At 39.8% G+C, this 27,194-nt stretch overlaps 1 protein-coding gene across 4 annotated transcripts in view; it reads right to left on the reverse strand.

Moving 5' to 3' along the window:
- Window positions 1-27,194, reverse strand: part of HERC2 (HECT and RLD domain containing E3 ubiquitin protein ligase 2) — a 733,063-nt gene that overhangs the window by 110,666 nt on the left and 595,203 nt on the right. For all 4 annotated transcript variants that reach the window (XM_053707729.1, XM_053707727.1, XM_053707730.1 and 1 more), the window contains 2 exons: window positions 18,199-18,396; window positions 15,978-16,061 (listed from right to left, as the gene is read on the reverse strand). In XM_053707729.1, coding sequence (XP_053563704.1) covers window positions 15,978-16,061; window positions 18,199-18,396 — 282 coding nt within the window. The remainder of the gene's footprint in view (window positions 1-15,977; window positions 16,062-18,198; window positions 18,397-27,194) is intronic.

Genomic DNA, 27,194 nt, shown 5'->3' on the forward strand with positions numbered 1-27,194 from the left:
CTACAGAATCTATCAGAGTCCCTAGGAAGGAAACTCTTGTGAGGGGGGATAGAGAACTCTTTCTCGTTCACCTTCCACCCATACGACCTCAGAAATGCCAACACTATGTCCGTATGAGACTTGGCAATTTGGAAGTTTGACGCCTGAATCAGGATGTCATCTAAATAAGGGGCCACTGTTTTGCCCCGTGGCCTTAGGACCGCCATGTATTGACCCTCCTGGATCATAGGTAGGATGGTACGAATACTATCCATCTTGAATGATGGAACTCTGAGGAATTTGTTTAAGATCTTTAGATCCAAAATTGGTCTGAAGGTTCCCTCTTTTTTGGGAACCACAAACAGGTTTGAGTAAAATCCCTGTCCCTGTTGCTCCTTTGGGACTGGATGGATCACTCCCATAACTAGGAGGTCTTGTACACAGTGTAAGAATGCCTCTCTCTTTATCTGGTTTGCAGATAATTGTGAAAGGTGAAATCTCCCTTTTGGGGGGGAAGCCTTGAAGTCCAGAAGATATCCCTGGGATATAATTTCCAACGCCCAGGGATCCTGGACATCTCTTGCCCACACCTGGGCGAAGAGCGAAAGTCTGCCCCCTACTAGATCCGTTACCGGATAGGGGGCCGTTCCTTCATGCTGTCTTAGAGGCAGCAGCAGGTTTTTTGGCCTGCTTACCCTTGTTCCAGGTCTGGTTAGGTCTCCAGACCGTCTTGGACTGAGCAAAAGTTCCCTCTTGTTTTGCATTAGAGGAAGTTAATGCCGCACTTGCCTTGAAGTTTCGAAAGGCACGAAAATTAGACTGTTTGGCCCTTGGTTTGGACCTATCCTGAGGAAGGGCATGACCCTTTCCTCCAGTGATATCAGCAATAATCTCCTTCAAACCAGGCCCGAATAGGGTCTGCCCCTTGAAGGGAATGTTAAGCAGCTTCGATTTTGACGTTACGTCAGCTGACCATGATTTAAGCCATAGCGCTCTGCACGCCTGGATAGCAAAACCAGAATTCTTAGCCGTTAGTTTAGTCAAATGAACAATGGCATCAGAAACAAAAGAATTGGCTAGCTTAAGTACTCTAAGCTTGTCAAGTATTTCATCCAATGGAGTCGCTACCTGTAAAGCCTCTTCCAGAGACTCGAACCAGAACGCCGCAGCAGCAGTGACAGGCGCAATGCATGCAAGGGGCTGTAGGATAAAACCTTGTTGAATAAACATCTTCTTAAGGTAACCCTCTAACTTTTTATCCATTGGACCTAAGAAAGCACAACTGTCCTCGACAGGGATAGTAGTACGCTTTGCTAGAGTAGAAACTGCTCCCTCCACCTTAGGAACTGTCTGCCATAAGTCCCGTGTGGTGGCGTCTATTGGAAACATTTTTCTAAAAACAGGAGGGGGAAGAGAACGGCACACCTGGTCTATCCCATTCCTTAGTAATAATTTCTTTAAACCTTTTAGGTATTGGAAAAACATCAGTACACACCGGCACTGCATAGTATTTATCCAGTCTACACAATTTTTCTGGCACTGCAATTGTATCACAGTCATTCAGAGCAGCTAAAAAATCCCTGAGTAACACGCGGAGGTGTTCAAGCTTAAATTTAAATGTAGAAATATCAGAATCAGGTTGCATCATCTTCCCTGAGTCAGAAATATCACCCACAGAAAGAAGCTCTCCTTCATCTTCTGCATATTGTGAGGCAGTATCAGACATAGTTCTTAAAGCGTCAGTATGTTCTGTATTTCGTCTAACTCCAGAGCTATCTCGCTTTCCTCTAAATACAGGTAGTCTGGCTAATACCGCTGACAGTGTATTATCCATGACTGCCGCCATGTCTTGTAAAGTAAACGCTATGGGCGCCCAGGATGTACTTGGGGCCATTTGAGCGTGAGTCCCTTGAGCGGGAGTCAAAGGATCTGACACGTGGGGAGAGTTAGTCGGCATAACTTTCCCCTCGACAGATTCCTCTGGTGATAATTTTTTTAAAGACAGAATATGATCTTTATTGCTTAAAGTGAAATCAGTACATTTGGTACACATTCTAAGAGGGGGTTCCACCATGGCTTTTAAACATAATGAACAAGGAGTTTCCTCTATGTCAGACATGTTTATACAGACTAGCAATGAGACTAGCAAGCTTGGAAAACACTTTAAATCAAGTTAACAAGCAAATTTAAAAAATGGTACTGTGCCTTTAAGAGAAACACATTTTGTCAGAATTTGAAAAACAGTGAAAAAAGGCAGTAAATCAAACAAAATTTTTACAGTGTGTATAATAAGCTAACAGAGCATTGCACCCACTTGCAAATGGATGATTAACCCCTTAGTTCAAAAACCGGATCAAAAAAACGATATAGACGTTTTTTTAACAGTCACACCAAACTGCCACAGCCTTGCTGTAGGCTTACCTTCCCCAACAAACGATTTTGGAAGCCTAAAAGCCCTTCATAGATGTCCTGTAGCATTCAGAGAACTCCTGGATGTCTCAGTCTGTAATAGTTAATGCACAAAAAAGCACTAAACTAGGCCCCTCCCACTCATAGTAACACAGTGGAAAGCCTCAGGAAACTGTTTCTAGGCAAATTTAAGCCAGCCATGTGGAAAAAAAAGTAGGCCCTAATAAAGTTTTATCACCAAAGTATATATAAAAACGTTTAAACATGCCAGCAAACGTTTAATATTGTAAATATAAAAGAGTTTTACCTCAGAAAGTAAGCATGATACCAGTCGCTATTAAATCACTGTATTCAGGCTTACCTTACATAAATTTGGTATCAGCAGCATTTTCTAGCCTTCATTTCATCTTCTAGAAAAATCTTAACTGCACATACCTCATAGCAGGATAACCTGCACGCCATTCCCCCGCTGAAGTTATCTCTCTCTTCAGACATGTGTGAGAACAGCAATGGATCTTAGTTACAACCTGCTAAGATCATAGAAATCCCAGGCAGATTCTTCTTTTTTCCTGCCTGGAACAAAATAGCACAACTCCGGTACTATTTAAAGATAATAAACTCATGATTGAAGCAAAATAACAGCTACATTATACCACTTATCTCTTACTACCTCCATGCTTGTTGAGAGTTGCAAAAGAATGACTGGATATGGTAGTGATGGAAGGAGCTATATAGACAGCTCTGCTGTGGGTGTCCTCTTGCAACTTCCTGTTGGGAATGAAAATATCCCACAAGTAATGGATGATCCGTGGACTTGATACACCTTACAAGAGAAATATATATATATATATATATATATATATATATATATATATATACACACACACACACATATATATATATATATATATATATATATATATATATATTATATATATACACACACGCACATATACACTATATACATATACACACTCATATATATATATATATATATATATATATATATATATATATATATATTTATGTGTGTGTATATATATATATATATATATATATATATATATATATATATATATATATATATATATATATACACACACACACATATATATATATATATATATATATATACATATATATATACATACATATATATTTATATACATACACACACATATATATATATATATATATAGATATATACACACACACATAGATATATACACACACACATATACAGGGAGTGCAGAATTATTAGGCAAATGAGTATTTTGACCACATCATCCTCTTTATGCATGTTGTCTTACTCCAAGCTGTATAGGCTCGAAAGCCTACTACCAATTAAGCATATTAGGTTATGTGCATCTCTGTAATGAGAAGGGGTGTGGTCTAATGACATCAACACCCTATATCAGGTGTGTATAATTATTAGGCAACTTCCTTTCCTTTGGCAAAATGGGTCAAAAGAAGGACTTGACAGGCTCAGAAAAGTCAAAAATAGTGAGATATCTTGCAGAGGGATGCAGCACTCTTAAAATTGCAAAGCTTCTGAAGCGTGATCATCGAACAATCAAGTGTTTCATTCAAAATATTCAACAGGGTCGCAAGAAGCGTGTGGAAAAACCAAGGCGCAAAATAACTGCCCATGAACTGAGAAAAGTCAAGCGTGCAGCTGCCAAGATGCCACTTGCCACCAGTTTGGCCATATTTCAGAGCTGCAACATCACTGGAGTGCCCAAAAGCACAAGGTGTGCAATACTCAGAGACATGGCCAAGGTAAGAAAGGCTGAAAGACGACCACCACTGAACAAGACACACAAGCTGAAACGTCAAGACTGGGCCAAGAAATATCTCAAGACTGATTTTTCTAAGGTTTTATGGACTGAAATGAGAGTGAGTCTTGATGGGCCAGATGGATGGGCCCGTGGCTGGATTGGTAAAGGGCAGAGAGCTCCAGTCCGACTCAGACGCCAGCAAGGTGGAGGTGGAGTACTAGTTTGGGCTGGTATCATCAAAGATGAGCTTGTGGGGCCTTTTCGGGTTGAGGATGGAGTCAAGTTCAACTCCCAGTCCTACTGCCAGTTTCTGGAAGACACCTTCTTCAAGCAGTGGTACAGGAAGAAGTCTGCATCCTTCAAGAAAAACATGATTTTCATGCAGGACAATGCTCCATCACACGCGTCCAAGTACTCCACAGCGTGGCTGGCAAGAAAGGGTATAAAAGAAGAAAATTTAATGACATGGCCTCCTTGTTCACCTGATCTGAACCCCATTGAGAACCTGTGGTCCATCATCAAATGTGAGATTTACAAGGAGTGAAAACAGTACACCTCTCTGAACAGTGTCTGGGAGGCTGTGGTTGCTGCTGCACGCAATGTTGATGGTGAACAGATCAAAACACTGACAGAATCCATGGATGGCAGGCTTTTGAGTGTCCTTGCAAAGAAAGGTGGCTATATTGGTCACTGATTTGTTTTTGTTTTGTTTTTGAATGTCGGAAATGTATATTTGTGAATGTTGAGATGTTATATTGGTTTCACTGGTAAAAATAAATAATTGAAATGGGTATATATTTGTTTTTTGTTAAGTTGCCTAATAATTATGCACAGTAATAGTCACCTGCACACACAGATATGCCCCTAAAATAGCTATAACTAAAAACAAACTAAAAACTACTTCCAAAACTATTCAGCTTTGATATTAATGAGTTTTTTGGGTTCATTGAGAACATGGTTGTTGTTCAATAATAAAATTAATCCTCAAAAATACAACTTGCCTAATAATTCTGGACTCCCTGTACATACACATATATATATATATATATATATATATATACACATACACTGCTAGAAAAAAAATAAAGGGAAAACAAACAACTAAAAAACAAATGAAGAGTGAGTGCACCAAATGATATGGAATAAAAGCTACTACCCTAAAAAACAATAGTTCCTCTAAACTATTGTGAATAAATGACACAGAAACAATAAAGGGAGCTAAATATGTTTAAAAGTTGGTTTCTTTGGAAGTATGCATTGTGTGGGTGCTGGTTTAGGGTCCCAGGAAGGGGAAGACCTTGCTGTGGTCCTGGGCTTGATCCTTTGGCGCCAAATGTAACTGACTTCCCCCAGTTTTGCTTTTAAACATTACTGTGAATCTGCTGGCGAGTGCCAAGTTTTCTGTGTGTTGTGTTGATAATGTTTGTAATGCTTCCCTGCGGGCCTGCCACCCAGGCTGCTCTGGGGTTAACTGCCTAAGTTGCTGGGAACTTTGCAGCTGTCTGTCAGTGTTCAGGGCTGTGGAGTTTGCTGTGGCTTAGGATGTGTACCCAGCCCGGTTTGTGAGTGTGGTCCATTCCTGTGTTTTGTATTTACATAGGGGAGGTTACAAAAGCCTGTGTCACCCTGGGAGGTTCCCAGTTTGTTTGGAAGTATGCATTGTGTGGGTGTTGGTTTAGGGTCGCAGGAAGGGGGAGACCTTGTCGTGGTCCTAGGTTTGATCCTTTGGCGCCAAATGTAACTGACTTCCACCAGTTTTGCTTTTAAACATTACTGTGAATCTGCTGGCGAGTGCCAGGTTTTCTGTGTGTTATATATATATATATATATATATATATATATAGTTCACATAAATAGCACTCACTGGGTTCTTTTATCCCAAATCCCAGTGAGTGCTTTATATGTACACACACACTATATACACACACACTATATATATATATATATATACACACTGTGTGCAGAATTATTAGGCAAATTAGTATTTTGACCACATCATCCTCTTTATGCATGTTGTCTTACTCCAAGCTGTATAGGCTCGAAAGCCTGCTACCAATTAAGCATATTAGGTGATGTGCATCTCTGTAATGAGAAGGGGTGTGGTCTAATGACATCAACACCCTATATCAGGTGTGCATAATTATTAGGCAACTTCCTTTCCTTTGGCAAAATGGGTCAAAAGAAGGACTTGACAGGCTCAGAAAAGTCAAAAATAGTGAGATATCTTGCAGAGGGATGCAGCACTCTTAAAATTGCAAAGCTTCTGAAGCGTGATCATCGAACAATCAAGTCTTTCATTCAAAATAGTCAACAGGGTCGCAAGAAGCGTGTGGAAAAACCAAGGCGCAAAATAACTGCCCATGAACTGAGAAAAGTCAAGCGTGCAGCTGCCAAGATGCCACTTGCCACCAGTTTGGCCATATTTCAGAGCTACAACATCACTGGAGTGCCCAAAAGCACAAGGTGTGCAATACTCAGAGACATGGCCAAGGTAAGAAAGGCTGAAAGACGACCACCACTGAACAAGACACACAAGCTGAAACGTCAAGACTGGGCCAAGAAATATCTCAAGACTGATTTTTCTAAGGTTTTATGGACTGATGAAATGAGAGTGAGTCTTGATGGGCCAGATGGATGGGCCCGTGGCTGGATTGGTAAAGGGCAGAGAGCTCCAGTCCGACTCAGACGCCAGCAAGGTGGAGGTGGAGTACTGGTTTGGGCTGGTATCATCAAAGATGAGCTTGTGGGGCCTTTTCGGGTTGAGGATGGAGTCAAGCTCAACTCCCAGTCCTACTGCCAGTTTCTGGAAGACACCTTCTTCAAGCAGTGGTACAGGAAGAAGTCTGCATCCTTCAAGAAAAACATGATTTTCATGCAGGACAATGCTCCATCACACGCGTCCAAGTACTCCACAGCGTGGCTGGCAAGAAAGGGTATAAAAGAAGAAAATCTAATGACATGGCCTCCTTGTTCACCTGATCTGAACCCCATTGAGAACCTGTGGTCCATCATCAAATGTGAGATTTACAAGGAGGGAAAACAGTACACCTCTCTGAACAGTGTCTGGGAGGCTGTGGTTGCTGCTGCACGCAATGTTGATGGTGAACAGATCAAAACACTGACAGAATCCATGGATGGCAGGCTTTTGAGTGTCCTTGCAAAGAAAGGTGGCTATATTGTCACTGATTTGTTTTTGTTTTGTTTTTGAATGTCAGAAATGTATATTTGTGAATGTTGAGATGTTATATTGGTTTCACTGGTAAAAATAAATAATTGAAATGGGTATATATTTGTTTTTTGTTAAGTTGCCTAATAATTATGCACAGTAATAGTCACCTGCACACACAGATATCCCCCTAAAATAGCTATAACTAAAAACAAACTAAAAACTACTTCCAAAACTATTCAGCTTTGATATTAATGAGTTTTTTAAGTTCATTGAGAACATGGTTGTTGTTCAATAATAAAATTAATCCTCAAAAATACAACTTGCCTAATAATTCTGCACTCCCTGTGTGTATATATATATATATATATATATATATATATATATATATATATATATAAAATATATATAATATATACACACACACAGGTATATATATATATATATATATATATATATATATATATATATATATATAAACATAATTTATGTAAGAACTTACCTGACAAATTAATTTCTTTCATATTGGCAAGAGTCCATGAGCTAGTGACATATGGGATATACAATCCTACCAGGAGGGGCAAAGTTTCCCAAACCTCAAAATGCCTATAAATACACCCCTCACCATACCCACAATTCAGTTTAACAAATAGCCAAGTAGTGGGTGATAAAGAAAGGAGTAAAAAGCATCAACAAAGGAATTTGGAAATAATTGTGCTTTATACAAAAAAAATCATAACCACCATAAAAAAGGGTGGGCCTCATGGATTCTTGCCAATATGAAAGAAATGAATTTATCAGGTAAGTTCTTACATAAATTATGTTTTCTTTCATGTAATTGGCAAGAGTCCATGAGCTAGTGACGTATGGGATAGCAATACCCAAGATGTGGAACTCCACGCAAGAGTCACTAGAGAGGGAGGGGTAAAAATAAAAACAGCCATTTTTCACTGAAAAATTAATCCACAACCCAAAATATAAGTTTTATTCTCATGAATGAAAAGAAAAAACTTAAAACATAAGCAGAGAAATCAAACTGAAACAGCTGCCTGAAAAACTTTTCTGCCAAAAACTGCTTCCGAAGAAGCGAATACATCAAAATGGTAGAATTTAGTAAATATATGCAAAGAAAACCAGGTTGCAGCTTTGCAAATCTGATCAACTGAAGCTTCATTCTTAAAAGCCCATGAAGTGGAGACTGATTTAATAGAATGAGCTCTAATTCTCTGAGGCGGGGCTTAACCCGACCCCAAATAAGCTGAAAGAATCAAAAAGCTTTAACCACGAAGTCAAGGAAACGGCAGAAGCCTTCTGACCTTTCCTAGAACCAGAAAAGATAACAAATAGACTAGAAGTCTTCCTGAAATCTTTAGTAGCTTTAACATAATATTTCAAACTCTCACCACATGCAAAGAATGTAAGGATTTCTCCAAAGAATTCTTAGGATTAGGACACAAGGAAAGGACAACAATTTCACTATTAATGTTGTTAGAATTCACAACCTTAGGTAAGAATTTAAATGAAGTCCGCAAAACCACCTAATCCTGATGAAAAATCAGAAAAGGAGATTCACAAGAAAGAGCAGATAAATCAGAAACTCTTCTAGCAGAAGAGATGGCAAAAAGGAACAACACTTTCCAAGAAAGTAGTTTAATGTCCAAAGCATGCATAGGCTCAAATGAAGGCGCCTGTAAAGCCTTCAAAACCAAATTAAAGTGAATGTAAATTTTGATGCTAAAGTGACCGTTTTTTAAATTTTTTATTAAAAACAGGAGCACTTTAATTCATCAAAATTTACATTTCACTCCTGTTGTGAAAAAAACTTACCTTTTAATCTTGACAGCAGCTCCAGCTTCCTCCGGTCGTCGCAAGCCATTTCTGATGTCATAAATGATGGATAGGTCATTCTCCAATCACCGCTTCCCCCCCCCCGGGGGAATCAGTGTCTGATTCAATGCCATGATTGGAGGAAGCCAGATTCCTCATTTTAGACCCAGGAAGAGGCTTTGCGATGGGAGGAGGAAGCTGGAGCTGCTGTCAAGATTAAAAGGTAAGGTTTTTTTCACAGCACGAGTGAAATGTAAATTTTGATGAATTAAAGTGCCCCTGTTTTTAATCGAATTTTTAAAAAACGGGCACTTTGGCATTAAAATTTACATTCACTTTAAGACTCCAAGGAGGAGAGAATTAATTAATGACAGGCTTGATACAAACCAAAGCCTGAACAAAACAGTGAATATCAGGAAGCTTAAGCAATCTTTCTGTGAAATAAGACAGAAAGAGCAGAGATCTGTCCCTTCAAGGAACTTGCAGACAAAACCTTATCCAAACCATCCTGAAGAAACTGCAGAATTCTAGGAATTCTAAAAGAATGTCAAACGAATTAATGAGAAGAACACCATGAATATAATTCTCCCAAATTCGATAATAAATCTTCCTAGAAACAGATTTATGAGCCTGTAACATAGTATTAATCACTGGGTCAGATAAACCTCTATGACTAAGCACTAGGCATTCAATTTCCATACCTTTAAATTTAATGATTTGAAATCCTGATGGAAGAGGCCAAGATTGGCAACTGGACATCCGAACAAGATCCACATACCAAAACCTGTGAGGTCATACTGGAGCTACCAGCAATACAAATGACTGTTCCATGATGATTTTGGATATCACTCTTGGAAGAAGAACTAGAGGCGGAAAAATATAAGCAGGATGGCAACACCAAGGAAGTGTCAACGCATCCACTGCTTCCGCCTGAAGAACCCTGGACCTGGACAGGTACCTGGGAAGTTTCTTGTTTAGATGAGAAACCATCAGATATATTTCTGAAAGACCGGACATCTGAACAATCTGAGAAAACACATCTGGATGGAGAGACACTCCCCCGGATGTAAAGTCTGACGGCTGAGATAATCCGCTTCTCAATTGTCTACACCTGGGACATGTACCACAGAAATTAGACAAGAGCTGGATTCCGCCCAAGAAAGTATTCAAGATACTTCCTTCATAGCTAGGGGACTGAGTCCCACCCTGATGATTGACATATGCCACAGCTGTGATATTCTCTGTCTGAGAACAAATTAACGGTTCTCTCTTAACAGAGGCCAAGCCTGAAGAACCCTGAAAATTGTTCCAAAATATTGATTGGTAATCTTGCCTCTTGAGATTTCCAAACCCCTTGTGCTGTCAGAGACCCCCAAACAGCTCCCCAACCTGAAAAGACTCACATCTGTTGTGATCACAGTCCAGGTTGGATGAACCAAAAAGGCCCCTAGAACTATACGATGGTGATCTAACCACCAAGTCAGAGATAATCGAACATTGTGATTTAAAGATATTAATTGTGATATCTTTGTATAATCCCAGCACCATTGATTCAGCATACAAAGCTGGAGAGGTCTCACATGAAAACGAGCAAAGGGACGTACGTCCGATGCTGCAGTCATGAAACTGAAAACTTCCATGCACATGGCTACTGAAAGGAATAATAGAGTCTGAAAGTTCCGACAAGCTGAAACCAATTTAAATTGTCTCTCGTCTGTTAAAGACAGAGTCATGGATACTGAATCTATCTGGAAACCTAAAAAGGTGACCCTTGTCTGAGGAATCAAGTAACTTTTTGGTAAATTGATCCTCCAACCATGTCTATGAAGAAACAACAGTAGTTAATTTGTGTGAAATTCTGCAGAACTTAAAGACTAAGCAAGTACCAAAATATAGTCCAAATAAAGAAACACTGCAAAACCCCACTCTCTGATAACAGAGAGTAGGACACCGAGAACCTTGAAGAGATTCCTAAAGCTGTCGCTAGGCCAAAAAAGGAAGAGCAACAATTGGTAATGTTTGTCTAAAAAAGAGAATCTCAGAAACTGAAAGCAATCTGGATGAATCAAAATATGAAGATATACATCCTGTAAGTCTATTGTGGGTATATAATGCCCTTGCTGAACAAAAGGCAGAATAGACCTTATAATAACCTTTTTGAAAATTGGCACTCTTACATATCGATTCAACATTTTTAGATCCAAAACTGATCTGAATGAATTTTCATTCTTTGGGACAATGAATAGATATTAATAAAACCCCAGACCCTGTTCCAGAAACAGAACTGGCATGATTACCCCAGATAACTCCAGGGCTGAAACACACTTCAGGAAAGCCTGAGCCTTAACTGGGTTTGCTGGAATGCGTGAGAGAAAAAAACTTCTCACAAGAGGTCTTACTCTGAATCCTATTCTGTACCCCTGAGAGACAGTTCTCTGAATCCAATGATTTTGGACCGAACGGATCCAAACATCTTAGAAAAATCTTAATCTGCCCCCTACCAACTGAGCTGGAATAGGAGCCGCACCATCATGCGGACTTGGGGGCTGACTTTAAGCTCTTAAATGGCTTGGATTTATTCCAATTTGAATAAGGCTTCCAATTGGAAACAGATTCCTTGGGGAAGAATTAGATTTCTGTTCCTTATTAAAGAACAAAAACGGTTAGAAGCTTTAAATTTACCCTTAGATCTTAATCTTGAGGCAAAAAAACTCCCTCCCCCCCAGTGACAGTTGAAATTATTGAATCCAACTGTTGACCAAATAATGTATTACCTTGGAAGGAAAGAAATAGCAATCTCGACTTAGAAGTCATAGCAGCATTCTAAGATTTAAGCCACAAAGCTCTTCTAGCTAAAATAGCTAAAGACCTAGATTTAATATCAATTTTGATAATATCAAAAAATGGCATCACAAAAGAAATTATTAGCATGTTGTTGAATCAAGTTAACAATGCTAGACAAATCATGATCCGATACTTGTTGCGCTAAAGTTTCCAGCCAAAAGGTTGAAGCAGCTGCAACATCAGCCAAAGAAATTGCAGGCCTAAGAAAAAGACCTGAAAATAAATAAACTTTCCTTAGATAAGATACAAGTTTCCTATCTAAAGGATCTTAAAAGAAATACTATCTTCCACAGGAATAGTAGTACGTTTAGCAAGAGTAGAGATAGCCCCAACTTTGGGGATTTTTTCCCAAAACGCCAATCTAACTGCTGGCAAAGGATACAATTTTTAAAACCTTAAAGAAGGAATAAAAGAAGTACCAGGCCTATTACATTCCTTAGAAATCATATCAGAAATAGCATCAGGAACTGGAAAGACCTCAGGAATAACCACAGGTGGTTTATAAACGTTTACTAGTTTAATATCAAGAGGACTAATCTCCTCAATATCCAATATAATCAACACTTCTTCAACAAAGAACGAATGTACTCCATTTTAAATAAATAAGTAGATTTGTCAGTGTCAATATCTGAGGAAGGATCTTCTGAATCAGATAGATCCTCATCAGAGGAGGATAATTCAGTATGTTGTCTGTCATTTGAAATTTCATCAACTTTATGAGAAGTTTTAAAAGACATTTACATTTATTAGAAGGCGGGATGGCAGACAAAGCCTTCTGAATAGAAACAGCAATAAATTGTTATAATTTCACAGGTATATCTTGTACATTAGATGTTTAAAAGAACAGCAGCAGGCAATGTACTATTACTGATGGACATATTCTCTGCATTTAAAAGTTTATCATGATAACTTATTACAAACCACAGCTGGAGAAATAATCTCCACAAAATTACAACAAATGTACTTAGCTTTGGTAGAACTGTTATCAGTCAGCAGGATTCCAACAGTGATTTCTGAAACAGGATCAGATTGAGACATCTTGCAAATGTAAGAGAAAAGACAACATATAACGCAAAAATAGCATAGCCCTCTGATAGAGAAAAAAGGCAAGAGGCATATAGGAATGGGGCTTAAAATAATGAAAATATTTGGCGCCAAGTATGACGCACAAACAGACATTTCTTTGGCGCTAACAACATCCGGAAATGACACACTTGCGTCATTAAAGACGCAACCTTGTGAAAGGATTTGGTGTCAACAAAGACGCCGGAAATGACGAATTTGTGTCATCGAACGTAACTTTGCGACAAAAAAATGAAAGTAATGAAAACATACTAACCAGAAGACACCCATCCACATATAGCAGATAGCCAAACCAGCACTGAAACAGTTATCAGTGGAGGTAATGGAATATGAGAGTATATCGTTGATCTGAAAAGGGAGGTAGGAGATGAATCTCTACGATGGATAACAGTGAACCTATGAAATAGATCCCTGTGAGGAAAACCATTGCATTCAATAGGTGATACTCCCTTCACATCCCTCTGACATTCACTGTACTCTGAGAGGAATCGGGCTTCAAAATGCTGAGAAGAGCATATCAACGTAGAAATCTTAGCACAAACTTACTTCACCACCTCCATAGGAGGGAAAGTTTGTAAAACTGAATTGTGGGTGTGGTGAGGGGTGTATTTATAGGCATTTTGAGGTTTGGGAAACTTTGCCCCTCCTGGTAGGATTGTATATCCCATACGTCACTAGCTCATGGACTCTTGCCAATTACATGAAATATATATATATATATATATATATATATATATATACACAAAACACGGATGGGAACTCCACTCTCATACCGGACCGGGTACACATCCCATGACCCTGCAACATGCTCAGCCCTGGGTGCCACTGGCACTCACAGGAAGCTGTGCTGTCCCCAGAGTCACTGGCAGTAAACCCCAGACAGGTCTGGGTGCAAGAACCATAGGGAAAATGACAAAACAAATTAATACAACACACAGAGAAAACCCAGCACTCACTTACAAGCTCTCAGCTAAGATTTAAAAGCAAAAATGGAAAGGTTAGTTACCACATCTGGCCAAATGGGACAAGCCCAGGTACCTCGTCAAGGTCCTTTCCAATACCTGGGACCCTAAAACAGCCACACAATGCAAGCTTTCAAATCCACACACACATTTTTAATTTAAATGTTTAAATGATAGCTTAACCAGTGTAATGGTAACATAATCAGGTGATGGGTGAGAGCAAGTTAGTAACCACTGAGTTACTGATCAGCTGATTACTTCACCTGTGCACTGATTCAGCTATAATGAAAACCTGGCCAGTTGGGGGTACTTGAGGACCATTGTTGAGGAACACTGCACTAAAGCACCAGCTCATCGGAAATGTATTGATTACCTGGAGAATAAAGCACACCCACTCTGCTCACATACACACTCACACAATTCTGTGGCACAGTGCCAGTTACTGAGCAATTAGAATGATCCCCAATCTCTTCTCCACTCACTACTGTATTGTAAAAATAGAAATAATTTACCATACAAATTTTACACAAAGGACAAGTTATCAATACTGCCAACACAGCTGCTGCAATATGGTGTTCAAGAAACGCACGTGCACATCCCACTTAGGTATGCTCTTCAACAAAGGACACCAAAGGATACCAAAAGAATGAAGTACATAATAATAAAAGTAAAATAGAAAGTTATTTATTTTGTTTGTGCAATTTCTATCTGAATGATGGAAATGTAATTATGACTTTCATGTTCCTTTCAAAAACTAATTTGATTTGCTGACATGGGGCCAGTAACAGTTAATGCTAATTCTCAAAATATAAATAACTAGAAAAGTCTATTAAAATAGCATGCTCTACCTCAATCATGAAAGTTTAATTTTAAATGTCTCCCTTTGACTATGTGTTTAACCAGTTACTTTACAGTGGCATTATTTCTAAAAACATTTAACAACTGCAATAATTACATATATTTTTAAATGACTCATTATCTCCTTTTTATTCATATAAACTTGTATAAAATCAGCAGATATTAAAAACACAATGCAACAGCTTTCAATTGATTTGTGAATTACAAGTTAACAGCAGTCTTTAAATAAATGGAGACACAGAGAAAAATAAAAATAGATACTGCATCCTCTGACTGAACAGACATAACATATATGGGGTTTGTACCTAATTAAATAAAATAACCATGAAAAAAAGAGGCTTAGCAATATTCAATGTCAAAAACTTTAATTTAAATAATGTGGACACTGCACACTTAACTTCAAACTCTGGGTTTCAAATTATGGATTTAAATTTGAATTGACCCTTTGACTTCCTGTCAGTATTGGGTTATGCTCACATACTGCCCCCTGTTAATGAGCTGTATCTGAACACAATTTGTGAATCACAAGAGATGTAGAATACTACTTTACTCTTCTGCTTGGTGTCATCTGTTCTTAGGTTACCTCAGCTTCCAGTTGTGTCACATGACCCTGCTCACTGCAGCCTCCTTCTGAGTAATCTATATATCCTTCACTTGCTAGGAGGCATCAAGAGGCGTGCCTCCTATTGGTACCAATTTCTGCTGCTAATATATTTACAGAACACAGGTGGCGCTGCAGCACAGCTTTTCCTTTCACCCATGTACTGCAATGGAGAGAAGCGTTCCTGTACCTGCCTCTCCATAGCATTACATGGGGGGGAAATATTTTTTTGGTGACTTTTTTTTTTTGTTTTAATTAAAATTGAATTAAGCTTTGGCCACATATGGCAGGGTAGGCACTGCCTCCCCTGCCTCCTATGAGTGCACGTCCCTGATATACATATATATATATATATATATATATATATATATATATATATATATATATATATATTAATATATATATACACACACACACACACACATATATATATACACACAATGGTCTAGCAATAAAAAAGGAGAACCTACCTGTATCCTATTTAGCTCGACTACAGGACCATGCTGCCGATCTCGCACCATTGTTGCTTGAACAACTTTGCGAAAAGCTGCCTCCTATATCAAAGATAATAAAAAACAAGGATTAGCACTTCTGGAAACAATATTTTTTTAAATACAGAATAACAATTTGTAAACCAATGTTTAAAGGGACATTCAACTGCAAATACATGCTCTAACAAATTAAAGTATATCATTTTTCTTTAGTGACTGAGCAAAGTTGGGGATTAGCTGGTGATTGTAACAAATGTGCCCTGCTGGGGAGCTGCAAGGCTCCCCAGCAGGGGAGTACCATCTTGCAAAGGGGTTAAAACACATAGGGCTAAATTATAAGTGGAGCGCAAAATATAGCTTTCGTCAAAACGATATTTATGCTCCAATTAGTAATACCAGCGTGTGCAAATGTGAGCTGGTATTAAAAGTTAGCCGCAGGGCGAATGCGACCTCTCATTACGCTTCCATAGGCTCCAATGAGAGCCTCGTTCTCATGCCATGAGACACGGCATGAGAACCTAGCACTGAAGGGGGTACATTGCACAACAATGGGCAGATAAATATATAAGTATTTATTTATATACATATATTATAATGTGTGTATGTATATACACATATTAACACACAAATATATATATTTTACCCCTCCCAACTGCTTCCTGCAGCTTTGTTTTTTTTAAATAAAAATAAATAAATCTTTATTTTAGGGCCAATTGAGGGATATTTTAAATATTTTTGGAGCGCTAATTGCTACCACTAGCTCGCGGTAGCAATAACCAGCCACTTGTAATGGCTGGTTATTTATCGCCATCCGTAAACGAGTGAATATATCCTTTTACAGGCGCGTGATAAATTTGCACTCCACTTGAAATCTAGCCCATAGTAAGTTAATGACTTAAGGCAGGTAATTGTTTTCATTAGAATCTCTTTTTAAAAATGTTCTTAACACATCTACAGCCCCCTCAAACATTATTTCATATTTGGAAGAGAGAGAAGAAAAGAAAAAAAAAAATGTTGTACGTTTTTCCAGTACTTACAAAATTCTACACACTGAAACTTCCTACATTACTTTAAATCAGTGTTCATTTGTTCTGCAGAGACCAGTACAATAGTACTGAGGTTTGATTTTACAAGACAAGAGCCAGTAGTACAATGTCATCCACTGAGAGCAGCAAATCAATAAAATAAACAAGTCATATTACATCTAGTATGTCCATAGTCTTAATTACTGCAAAATGTCAATAAAAATGTGCTCTTTTTAGGATTTTAGGATTTTATAACCTATTCTGGAAAACAGCACATCATAATCAAAATCTCTGCTAAACTTTAAGGCAATCTCTTTAACCAGCAGGACATCACCATTGTTTTTCATTTCCTAGCTAAGAGTAATTTGGTGATGAAATATACAGTATCATAACAACCTTAGAGAGTTAAAGGACCAAGCAAGAAATAATATGAAGAGGTGTCACATGAAGAGTAGGGAACATCTGCTGAAAATGTCACTAAAGTGGAGTCCTTTAATTTATGATCACTGTTCAACTTCACTGCCTGAAATCATAAAGGATGTCAAGGACAGTGAAAGAAAGGGAACAGAAGACTAATTTGTTTCTAATCCAGATAATTGCTCTGTCTTAAGGGAAGGGAATTGCTGTGCAGTAGAAAACCTGGAGGTTGCTAAATAAATTGACAACAGAAGTTCTCAATCTCTATTCAATATGTTTTGATGTTTGGGGAGGTGAAAAAAGTAAGCAGAGTTAAATGGATGTAATGCTGCAATATCTGGCCAATTACCCAATTTTTTAAATTAATATTAATACATTTGTATGCTAGAGCAAGATGGGATCTAGATAAGCATTAATTATGGTAGGCAGAAAACAGTACAACTATCCAGCAAGCTGGAGGAACCCTGACACAAAGTTACTTGTAGCTGTCAATGTGTTTTCTGAGAGGGGTCAAGCTTTCTACAAAATAACAAACACTTTAACTAGAACAGAGTTCCAGCTCAGCTTACCAAACTCAAAACAGATAGAAACTTACACTAAAAAAAGAAGTGGTGGACTTTTGGGGTGGCATTTTTTCCTACCCCAGTGGTCATAGGACATCTGCTCACCAGAACATACACAGTTTTGCAATAGTGTTGTAGAAACGAAAACATTGTCTACACAAAAGATTTATGGTTTAAATGTTGGTCTTTTCATACCTTTCCTTGAGAAATTAGAATACCACGTAAAGTGTCAAATCCAACAGAGGGACCCTGTCCTGTTTCATCAAGTCGTCCCTCCAGATCGAACATAGGGATACACGGACAAAAGAGTTCTGATATATGATGCAGTAACAGCAATCTATTCCTTAAACCAATTATCATGATCTCTTGGAGATGGTTATATTCCATTGGAACCTACAAAAGTAATAAGTGTTAGTGGAAAAAATGATGCAGTTATAGAAAACAAGAGTTGGAAAGGCTTCAGTTGAGGGTTTAACATTCTATAACTGATAGATACCCAAGGGTAAAAAGGGAAACTTGCAAAAGGTGTGTTTTAACTCTAACCTCCCCCCCCCCCCCCCAATATTAAATGAATACAAACATATTCATGCCAGAGTTTAAGTTCACGGAAAAGCAAGGAAATTCCTGGTTCACACTATTTCTTTAAAGATGGGGTCAAAGCTTATCCATTAAGATACCTAAAACCATGAATTACCACTTTCCTTGAGTGAGATTTTCCCCACTGAACTTACACAAAGTGAAGTGCTACATATACTATAGTGAAATCAGCTCAGCTGGCTAGATTAACTTTAAAATTCAATACAAAATTTCAAATCAACATAATTTCTGAAATCAGTAAAAAGTTTTGTTGATTTGGTATTGAACATGGTACTGATAAAAACTACTTGAGCTTTTTCTACTACACGTGCAAGAAACCTTAAAATGTTATTCTGGAGCTTTATATCTCCAAATCTAATGCTTGGGTGTTTCATGAAAAAATTCTTGCCCATAAGATCTATCACCATTGCAAAATTGTATTTAAATATATAAAAATATATATACTGTAGCATAGTACAGCAGTGTTTTCTGCAGCTAAGTCACACTCACAGTCAGAGTTTTTTTTTTTCATGGTTTGTGGTAAACTGCCAAAAAATATATATTTTAAAAAAAATAAAATCATTTCAAATGTTATTGGGATGCTAAATTTGCAAGTTTCTGTATTGTGGATCTATGAAGAAACAGATTAACACTTACATTATATAAAATAAAAACAGAATTTATGTTTACCTGATAAATTTCTTTCTCCTACGGTGTATCCGGTCCACGGCTTCATCCTTACTTGTGGGATATTCTCAATCCCTACAGGAAGTGGCAAAGAGAGCACACAGCAAAGCTGTCCATATAGCTCCCCTCAGGCTCCGCCCCCCCCCAGTCATTCGACCGACGGTTAGGAGAAAAAGGAGAACCATAGGGTGCCGTGGTGACTGTAGTTTATAAAAATAAATTTAAACCTGACTAAAATGCCAGGTTGGGCCGTGGACCGGATACACCGTAGGAGAAAGAAATTTATCAGGTAAACATAAATTCTGTTTTCTCCTACATTGGTGTATCCGTCCACGGCTTCATCCTTACTTGTGGGAACCAATACCAAAGCTTTAGGACACGGATGAAGGGAGGGAACAAGTCAGGTAACCTAAACGGAAGGCACCACTGCTTGCAAAACCTCTCTCCCAAAAATAGCCTCCGAAGAAGCAAAAGTATCGAATTTGTAAAATTTGCCAAATGTATGCAGTGAAGACCAAGTCGCTGCCTTACAGATCTGTTCAACAGAAGCCTCATTCTTGAAAGCACAAGTGGAAGCCACAGCTCTAGTAGAGTGAGCTGTAATTCGTTCAGGAGGATGCCTTCCAGCAGTCTCATAAGTCAACCGGATGATGCTTTTCAGCCAGAAAGACAGAGAGGTCGCAGTCGCCTTTTGACCTCTCCTATTACCAGAATAGACGACAAACAAGGACGAAGTTTGTCTGAAATCTTTAGTTGCTTTTAGGTAAAACTTCAAAGCACGAACCACATTGAGATTGTGTAACAGACGTTCCTTGTTAGAAGCTGGGTTAGGACACAGAGAAGGAACAACTATTTCCTGGTTAATATTCTTATTGGAAACCACTTTTGGAAGAAAACCAGGTTTGGTACGTAAAACGACCTTATCTGTATGAAACACCAGATAGGGTGAATTACACTGCAAAGCAGACAATTCAGAAACTCTTCTAGCGGAAGAGATAGCAACCAAAAACAAAACTTTCCAAGATAGTAACTTAATATCTATGGAATGTAGAGGTTCAAACAGAACCTCCTGAAGAACTGAAAGAACTAGATTTAGACTCCATGGAGGAGCCACAGGTCTGTAGACAGGCTTGATTCTGACTAAAGCCTGCACAAACTCCTGAACATCTGGCATTGCTGCCAGACGTTTGTGTAACAAAACAGACAGAGCTGATATCTATCTATAACTGAATCCGAAAACCCACGCTTAGCTAGAATCAACCGAAGCCTTCTCCTGTTTGATCCTGGCTACTAGCCGTGGGAGAAGAGGAAACGGTGGAAAGACATAAGCTAGATTGAACGACTAAGGCGCTGCTAAGGCATCTACCAGTGTCGCCTTGGGATCCCTGGACCTGGACCCGTAACATGGAACTTTTGAGTTCTGACGTGACGCCATCAGATCCAGATCCGGAATGCCCCATAGTTGAGATAACTGGGCAAAAACCTCCGGGTGAAGTTCCCACTCCCCCAGATGGAAAGTCTGACGACTCAGATAATCCGCTTCCCAGTTGTCCACTCCTGGGATGTGAATTGCTGATAGATGGCAGGAGCGATCCTCTGCCCATTTGATGATCTTGGATACCTCTCTCATCGCCAGGGAACTCTTCGTTCCCCCCTGATGATTGATGTACGCTACAGTCGTCATGTTGTCCGACTGAAATCTGATTAATCTGGCCTCCGCTAGTTGAGGCCATGCCTGGAGCGCATTGAATATCGCTCTCAATTCCAATATGTTTATCGGGAGAAGAGATTCTTCCCGAGACCATAGACCCTGAGCCTTCAGGGACTCCCAGACCGCGCCCCAGCCCAAAAGACTGGCGTCTGCCGTGACGATGATCCACTCCGGTCTGCGGAAACTCATTCCCTGAGACAGGTGATCTAGAGACAGCCACCAGAGGAGTGAGTCTCTGGTTTTCTGGTCCATTTGAATCTGGGGAGACAAGTCTGCATAATCCCCATTCCACTGTTTGAGCATGCACAGTTGCAATGGTCTTAAATGAATTCGAGCAAAAGGAACAACGTCCATTGCCGCAACCATTAGTCCTATTTCCTCCATGCACTGAGCTATGGAGGGCTGAGGAATGGATTGAAGAACTCGACAAGCCTTCAGAAGCTTTAACTTCCTGACCTCTGTCAGAAAGATCTTCATTTCTACGGAGTTTATTATTGTTCCCAGAAAGGGAACCCTTGTGGACGGGGACAGGGAACTTTTTTCTATGTTCACCTTCCACCCGTGCGATCTGAGAAAGGCTAAAACAATGTCTGTATGAGCCCTTGCTTTGGAAAGGGACGACGCTTGGATTAGAATGTCGTCTAGGTAAGGTGCTACTGCAATGCCCCTCGGCCTTAGCACCGCTAGAAGGGACCCTAGCACCTTTGTGAAAATTCTGGGAGCAGTGGCTAAACCGAACGGAAGAGCCACGAACTGGTAATGTTTGTCCAGAAAGGCGAACCTCAGGAACTGATGGTGATCTTTGTGGATAGGAATATGCAGGTACGCATCCTTTAAGTCCACGGTAGTCATGTATTGACCCTCCTGGATCGTTGGGAAAAAATTGTGCGAATGGTTTCGATTTTGAATGATGGAACTCTGAGGAATTTGTTTAGAATTTTTAAGTCCAGAATTGGCATGAAAGTTCCTTCTTTTTTGGGAACTACAAACAGGTTTGAGTAAAAACCCAGTCCTTGTTCCGCTGTTGGAACTGGGTTTATCACATCTTTAATAGGTCTTCTACGCAACGTAAGAATGCCTGTCTCTTTATCTGGTCTAAAGATAAGCGAGACATGTGGAACCTTCCCCTTCGAGGAAGGTCCTTGAACTCTAGAAGATACCCCTGAGAAACAATTTCTAGTGCCCAGGGGTCCGGAACATCTCTTACCCAAGCCTGAGCAAAGAGAGAAAGTCTGCCCCCTACTAGATCCGGTCCCGGATCGGGGGCTACCCCTTCATGCTGTCTTGGTAGCAGCAGCAGGCTTCTTGGCCTGTTTGCCCTTGTTCCAGCCTTGCAATGGCTTCCATGCTGGTTTGGGCTAGGATGCGTTACCCTCTTGCCTAGTGGCTGTAGAGGTGGAAGTCGGTCCGTTCCTGAAATTGCGAAAGGAACGAAAATTAGACTTATTTTTAGCCTTGAAAGGTCTATCCTGTGGAAGGGCATGGCCCTTTCCCCCAGTGATATCTGAAATAATTTTCTTCAACTCTGGCCCAAATAGGGTCTTACCCTTGAAAGTAATATTAAGTAATTTTGTTTTGGACGACACATCCGCCGACCAAGACTTTAACCAAAGCGCTCTGCGCGCCACAATTGCAAAACCAGAATTTTTCGCCGCTAATTTAGCTAACTGGAAAGTGGCGTCTGTAATGAAAGAATTAGCCAACTTCAGGGCGTGAATTCTGTCCATGACTTCATCATAAGAAGTCTCCTTTTGGAGCGAGTTTTCTAGTTCCTCAAACCAAAAAGCTGCTGCAGTGGTTACAGGAATAATGCAAGAAATTGGTTGAAGAAGAAAACCCTGTTGAACAAAGATTTTCTTAAGTAAACCTAATTTTTTATCCATATGATCTTTGAAAGCGCAACTGTCTTCTATTGGTATAGTCGTGCGCTTAGCTAGCGTTGAAACTGCCCCCTCTACCTTAGGGACCGTCTGCCATGTGTCCCTTCTAGGGTCAACAATTGGGAACATTTTCTTAAATATAGGAGGGGGAACAAAGGGTACACCTGGCTTCTCCCACTCCTTAGTCACGATATCCGCCACCCTCTTAGGTATCGGAAATGCATCAGTGTGTACTGGGACCTCTAAGAATTTGTCCATTTTACACAATTTTTCAGGGATCACCAAAGGATCACAATCATCAAGTGTAGCTAGGACCTCCTTAAGTAGGGCGCGGAGGTGTTCTAGCTTAAATTTAAATGCTATGGCATCAGGCTCTGCCTGCTGAGAAACTTTCCCTGTGTCAGAAATTTCTCCCTCAGACAGGCCCTCCCTCACCGCCAAGTCAGATTGATGTGAGGGCACTACAGATAAATTATCCTCTGCGTCAGGTAATGTTGCGGTCTACAATATCTGTGGAAGAATTGAGGATTGCAATAGCTCAGCTTAAAAGCAACCGGGCCCAGATGGGTATACAGGTCACTTTTACAAAATGTTCAGTGAAACCTTAGAACCAGTATTACTCAGAACCTTTAATTCTTTTATGGATACTGGGGGGTGTGTCTGGGTGAATTTCTAGAAGCAGACATCATCACCATACTAAAGCCAAATAAAGACCCTAACCTTTGTCAGAATTATAGACCGGTATCTCTGATCAATTCAGATATAAAACTCTATTCTAAAATTCTTGCCAATAGATTAGATAAGGTCATATGTAACTTGGTCCACCCGGACCAGGTGGGTTTCAACCCAAATAGAGAAGGCCCTGATAATACCCGTAGGATATTTAGTATACTATATGAGGCTAAGAATAGAAAGATCCCCCTCCTGGCTCTGTCACTGGATGCTGAAAAGGCGTTCGACAGAGTCAGGTGGGACTATCTCTGGTGCACATTAGGGGCTTTCCGCATACCCCCTCAGTTTATCAGTGCTGTAAAGGTACTATATTCAGCCCCTGCAGCAAAGATTCTTGGAGTTGGGTTTCAGTCTATTCCTTTTAATATCCTTAACGGAACCAGGCAGGGATGCCCCCTGTCCCCAATGCTATTTGCATTGGCGATAGAGCCTCTGGCTCAGCTCATCAGAAAAGACCCTGATATTACAGGTGTCAGCTTCGGAGGATCACCGCACAAGATAGCACTATTCGCAGACGACGTCACACTACTACTTACGTCACCATCCACATCTTTACCAGCAGTTTTTAAATGCCTAGATGTTTTCTCTAAATGTAGCTTTTACAAATTGAACTATTCAAAGACGGAGGTGCTTCATATCAATATTCCAAATGCAGAGCTAAAACTACTACATAGAAAATATGATTTCTTATGGTCTGATGTTTCCATCAAACACTTAGGTATACACCTAGGGCCAGACCCTGATGTTGTAATTAAGAAAAACTTCATTGACCGTGTGCCGGAATTCAAGAGACTTCTTGAGAATTGGGAGTTTAGAGAATTTTCGTGGACGGGCCGAATTGCTGTGGTCAAAATGTCGCTCCTCCCAAAAATCACATACCTATTCCGGTGCATAACTCTTACAGTTCCTAGACCGATTTTAAATAAATTACAGAGCCTGATTTCAAGATACGTCTGGAAGGGAGGGAGACCTAGAATTGCTACGACAACCATCCAACTGCCTATTGACATAGGAGGTCTGGCCTACCCGAGCGTTTTGACTTATCATGACGCTGCACGCCTGGCTCATCTTATGAGCTGGAATCTGAGAGTCGATCAACCCAGGTGGTTCTAGGTTGAGCAGTCCCTCCTTCCTGGGGGTGTCTTGCTCCCCGACCTACCCTGGATTCCTGTGCATGTACGCACAACTATCCGGATCACTCACCCAATTATTCTCAATACTTTGATGCATTGGGACTCCAGAAAAAACATGGAATCTATTGCCCCTCACCCTTCGCCCCTCTATAAGCTGCGAAACATCCTGATCTCTATGCCAGAGAGCCATGTGAATAATTGGTCCGAAGCTGCCAATATGCCCATCGCATCCCTATACACCGGGGATGCACTCTTGTCATTCGATGAGGTCAAGACTAACCTCTCCATACCTTCTTCCCTGAGGTTTGAATATATCAGACTTGCAAGTATTCTTAAAGCTTGGGGGCTGTCGGGTCAACCCGCAAGAAGCCCTACCAGATGGGAGCAAAGATGGAACATGGGCAAGTTGCTAAGGGGCTCCCTTTCTTTCCACTATAGTCTCATGATCAGGCCTCCACAACCTACAAAACATAGTCAATATAAGGCATGGGAGAGGGAACTTCAAATTGACAATGAGATTGCTATATGGCTTGGTGAGATCGTTAAGCAAAGAAAATCTTACACAGTGCAACTCTTTGGGAACTGTACTATAAGATAACTACGCGATGGCACTTCGTCCCGGTCACTCTTAAATAAATTTTATAAAACAACATCTCCTTTGTGCTGGCGGAACTGCGGACACCTAGGCACACAAGCCCACATCTGGTGGGACTGCCCCATAATTAAGGAGACCTGGGGATTTGCATTCAACATCCTTGACTTACTTGGCATCTCTCTGAGTCCAATCCCTTCCGATGGGTCTCCTGCATCACAAACTACCTGTAATGTCTGATGCCGACAAAAATATTACACTATATGTTCTTATGGCCACCAAGCTGGCTATTGCCAGAGATTGGAAACAAACATCTTGCCCCTCTGCCCAAAAAATAACTGCAATACATGATCATATCAGAAAGATGGAGGAGTTTGCATTCAGAAGCCTAAATAAGTTAGAACTATATCAGGAAACTTGGAGCAAATGGAATGTGATATTCTGTCCATAGGGACTTACACATATATAATATTGGATCTATAATTAGGAGTGAGCTGACTGACCTGGGGAGGGGGAAAAAAGGAAGAGAATTTTTTTTTTCCCTTCTCTCTCTCTCCCCTCTTCCCCTCCCCTACACCCCCTCCTCCCTTATAATCTTACCCATGCACACCCTATCATAACTTAACTGTACAGGCCTACTCTTTTTAAGAAGTAGGTTAATCACTAATGCAAATATGATTTGATCACAATCTTGGTAAACGATTGATGTAACTGGATTGCACTGAATGATTTGAGACTAGGATACTAGATTACCACTAGAACAATACCTACTCACGCATATAAGAAAGTATCCTACATGACTGGGACAATATAAATAAAAAATACAAAATGAGGTGACAATATATATATGCAAGCTCATGTTTACTTAATAAAGTTACTATGTTTTTTATACTTTTTATACATTGTGCCAATACTGACATGTATAAGCGCCATTCAGCGTCTCAAGAACTCTGTATTTCAAACCTTGTAATGGCTTGACTGTTCATATTGTATACTATTTGGCCTTTTGTTTTGGCTGTATCTGTTAAACTTCTGTTGTACCTCAATAAAAAATTATTAAAAAAAAAAATTATCCTCTGCGTCAGCTTGCTCATTTTCTGTGTTTAAAACTGAGCAATCACGCTTCCTAGGAAAAGCTGGCAGTTTGGATAAAAATGCTGAGAGAGAATTATCCATTACTGCCGCTAACTGTTACATAGTAATCGCAATTGGTGCGTTAGATGTACTGGGCATCGTTTGACACAGAAGGGGAGGATAGCGAGCTATCTTCACACCCTTCAGCTAAAGAATCATCTTGGGCTATATCTGTGTAATTGTACGGTCCATAAGCTGTTTGGACGCTATAGCACATTTCACACATAAATTTAATGGGGGAACCACCTTGGCCTTTGAACATAGAGAACATAGGCTATCTGAAGGTTCAGACATGTTTAACAGACTTAAAAGTAACTTCAATGCAATAAAATTTATTTTTGACAAAAACGTTACTGTCTCTTTAAATAATAAAAGTGCACACTTTATTACTGAAACATCAAAAAACCATCAAAAACACATCCGATTTTTATGAAATTTTCACCACAGTGTCATAATGCTTTGAAAAGGTTGCACACAAATTTTCAGACCAATTAACCCCTTAATGCCCAAACCGGAGCTAATAACAGCAGTTAACCGGTTAACACACTACAGTACTCTGCCACATCTTGCCCTGTGGCTTTTACCTTCCTTAGGGTTATTTTGGTAAGAATATAAGCCTCCCTGGAGCCCTTCCTGATGCCTCTGGACTCCCCATGTGAAGCTGCATGAACTGGCTAGTCAAAACAAGTGCACAATTGAGGCGCGAAAATGAGGCTTCCTTCCTCTGCATACCAGAGTGGAGGGGC

This window comes from Bombina bombina, chromosome 3, assembly GCF_027579735.1.
Source record: "Bombina bombina isolate aBomBom1 chromosome 3, aBomBom1.pri, whole genome shotgun sequence".
Lineage (NCBI taxonomy): Eukaryota > Metazoa > Chordata > Amphibia > Anura > Bombinatoridae > Bombina > Bombina bombina.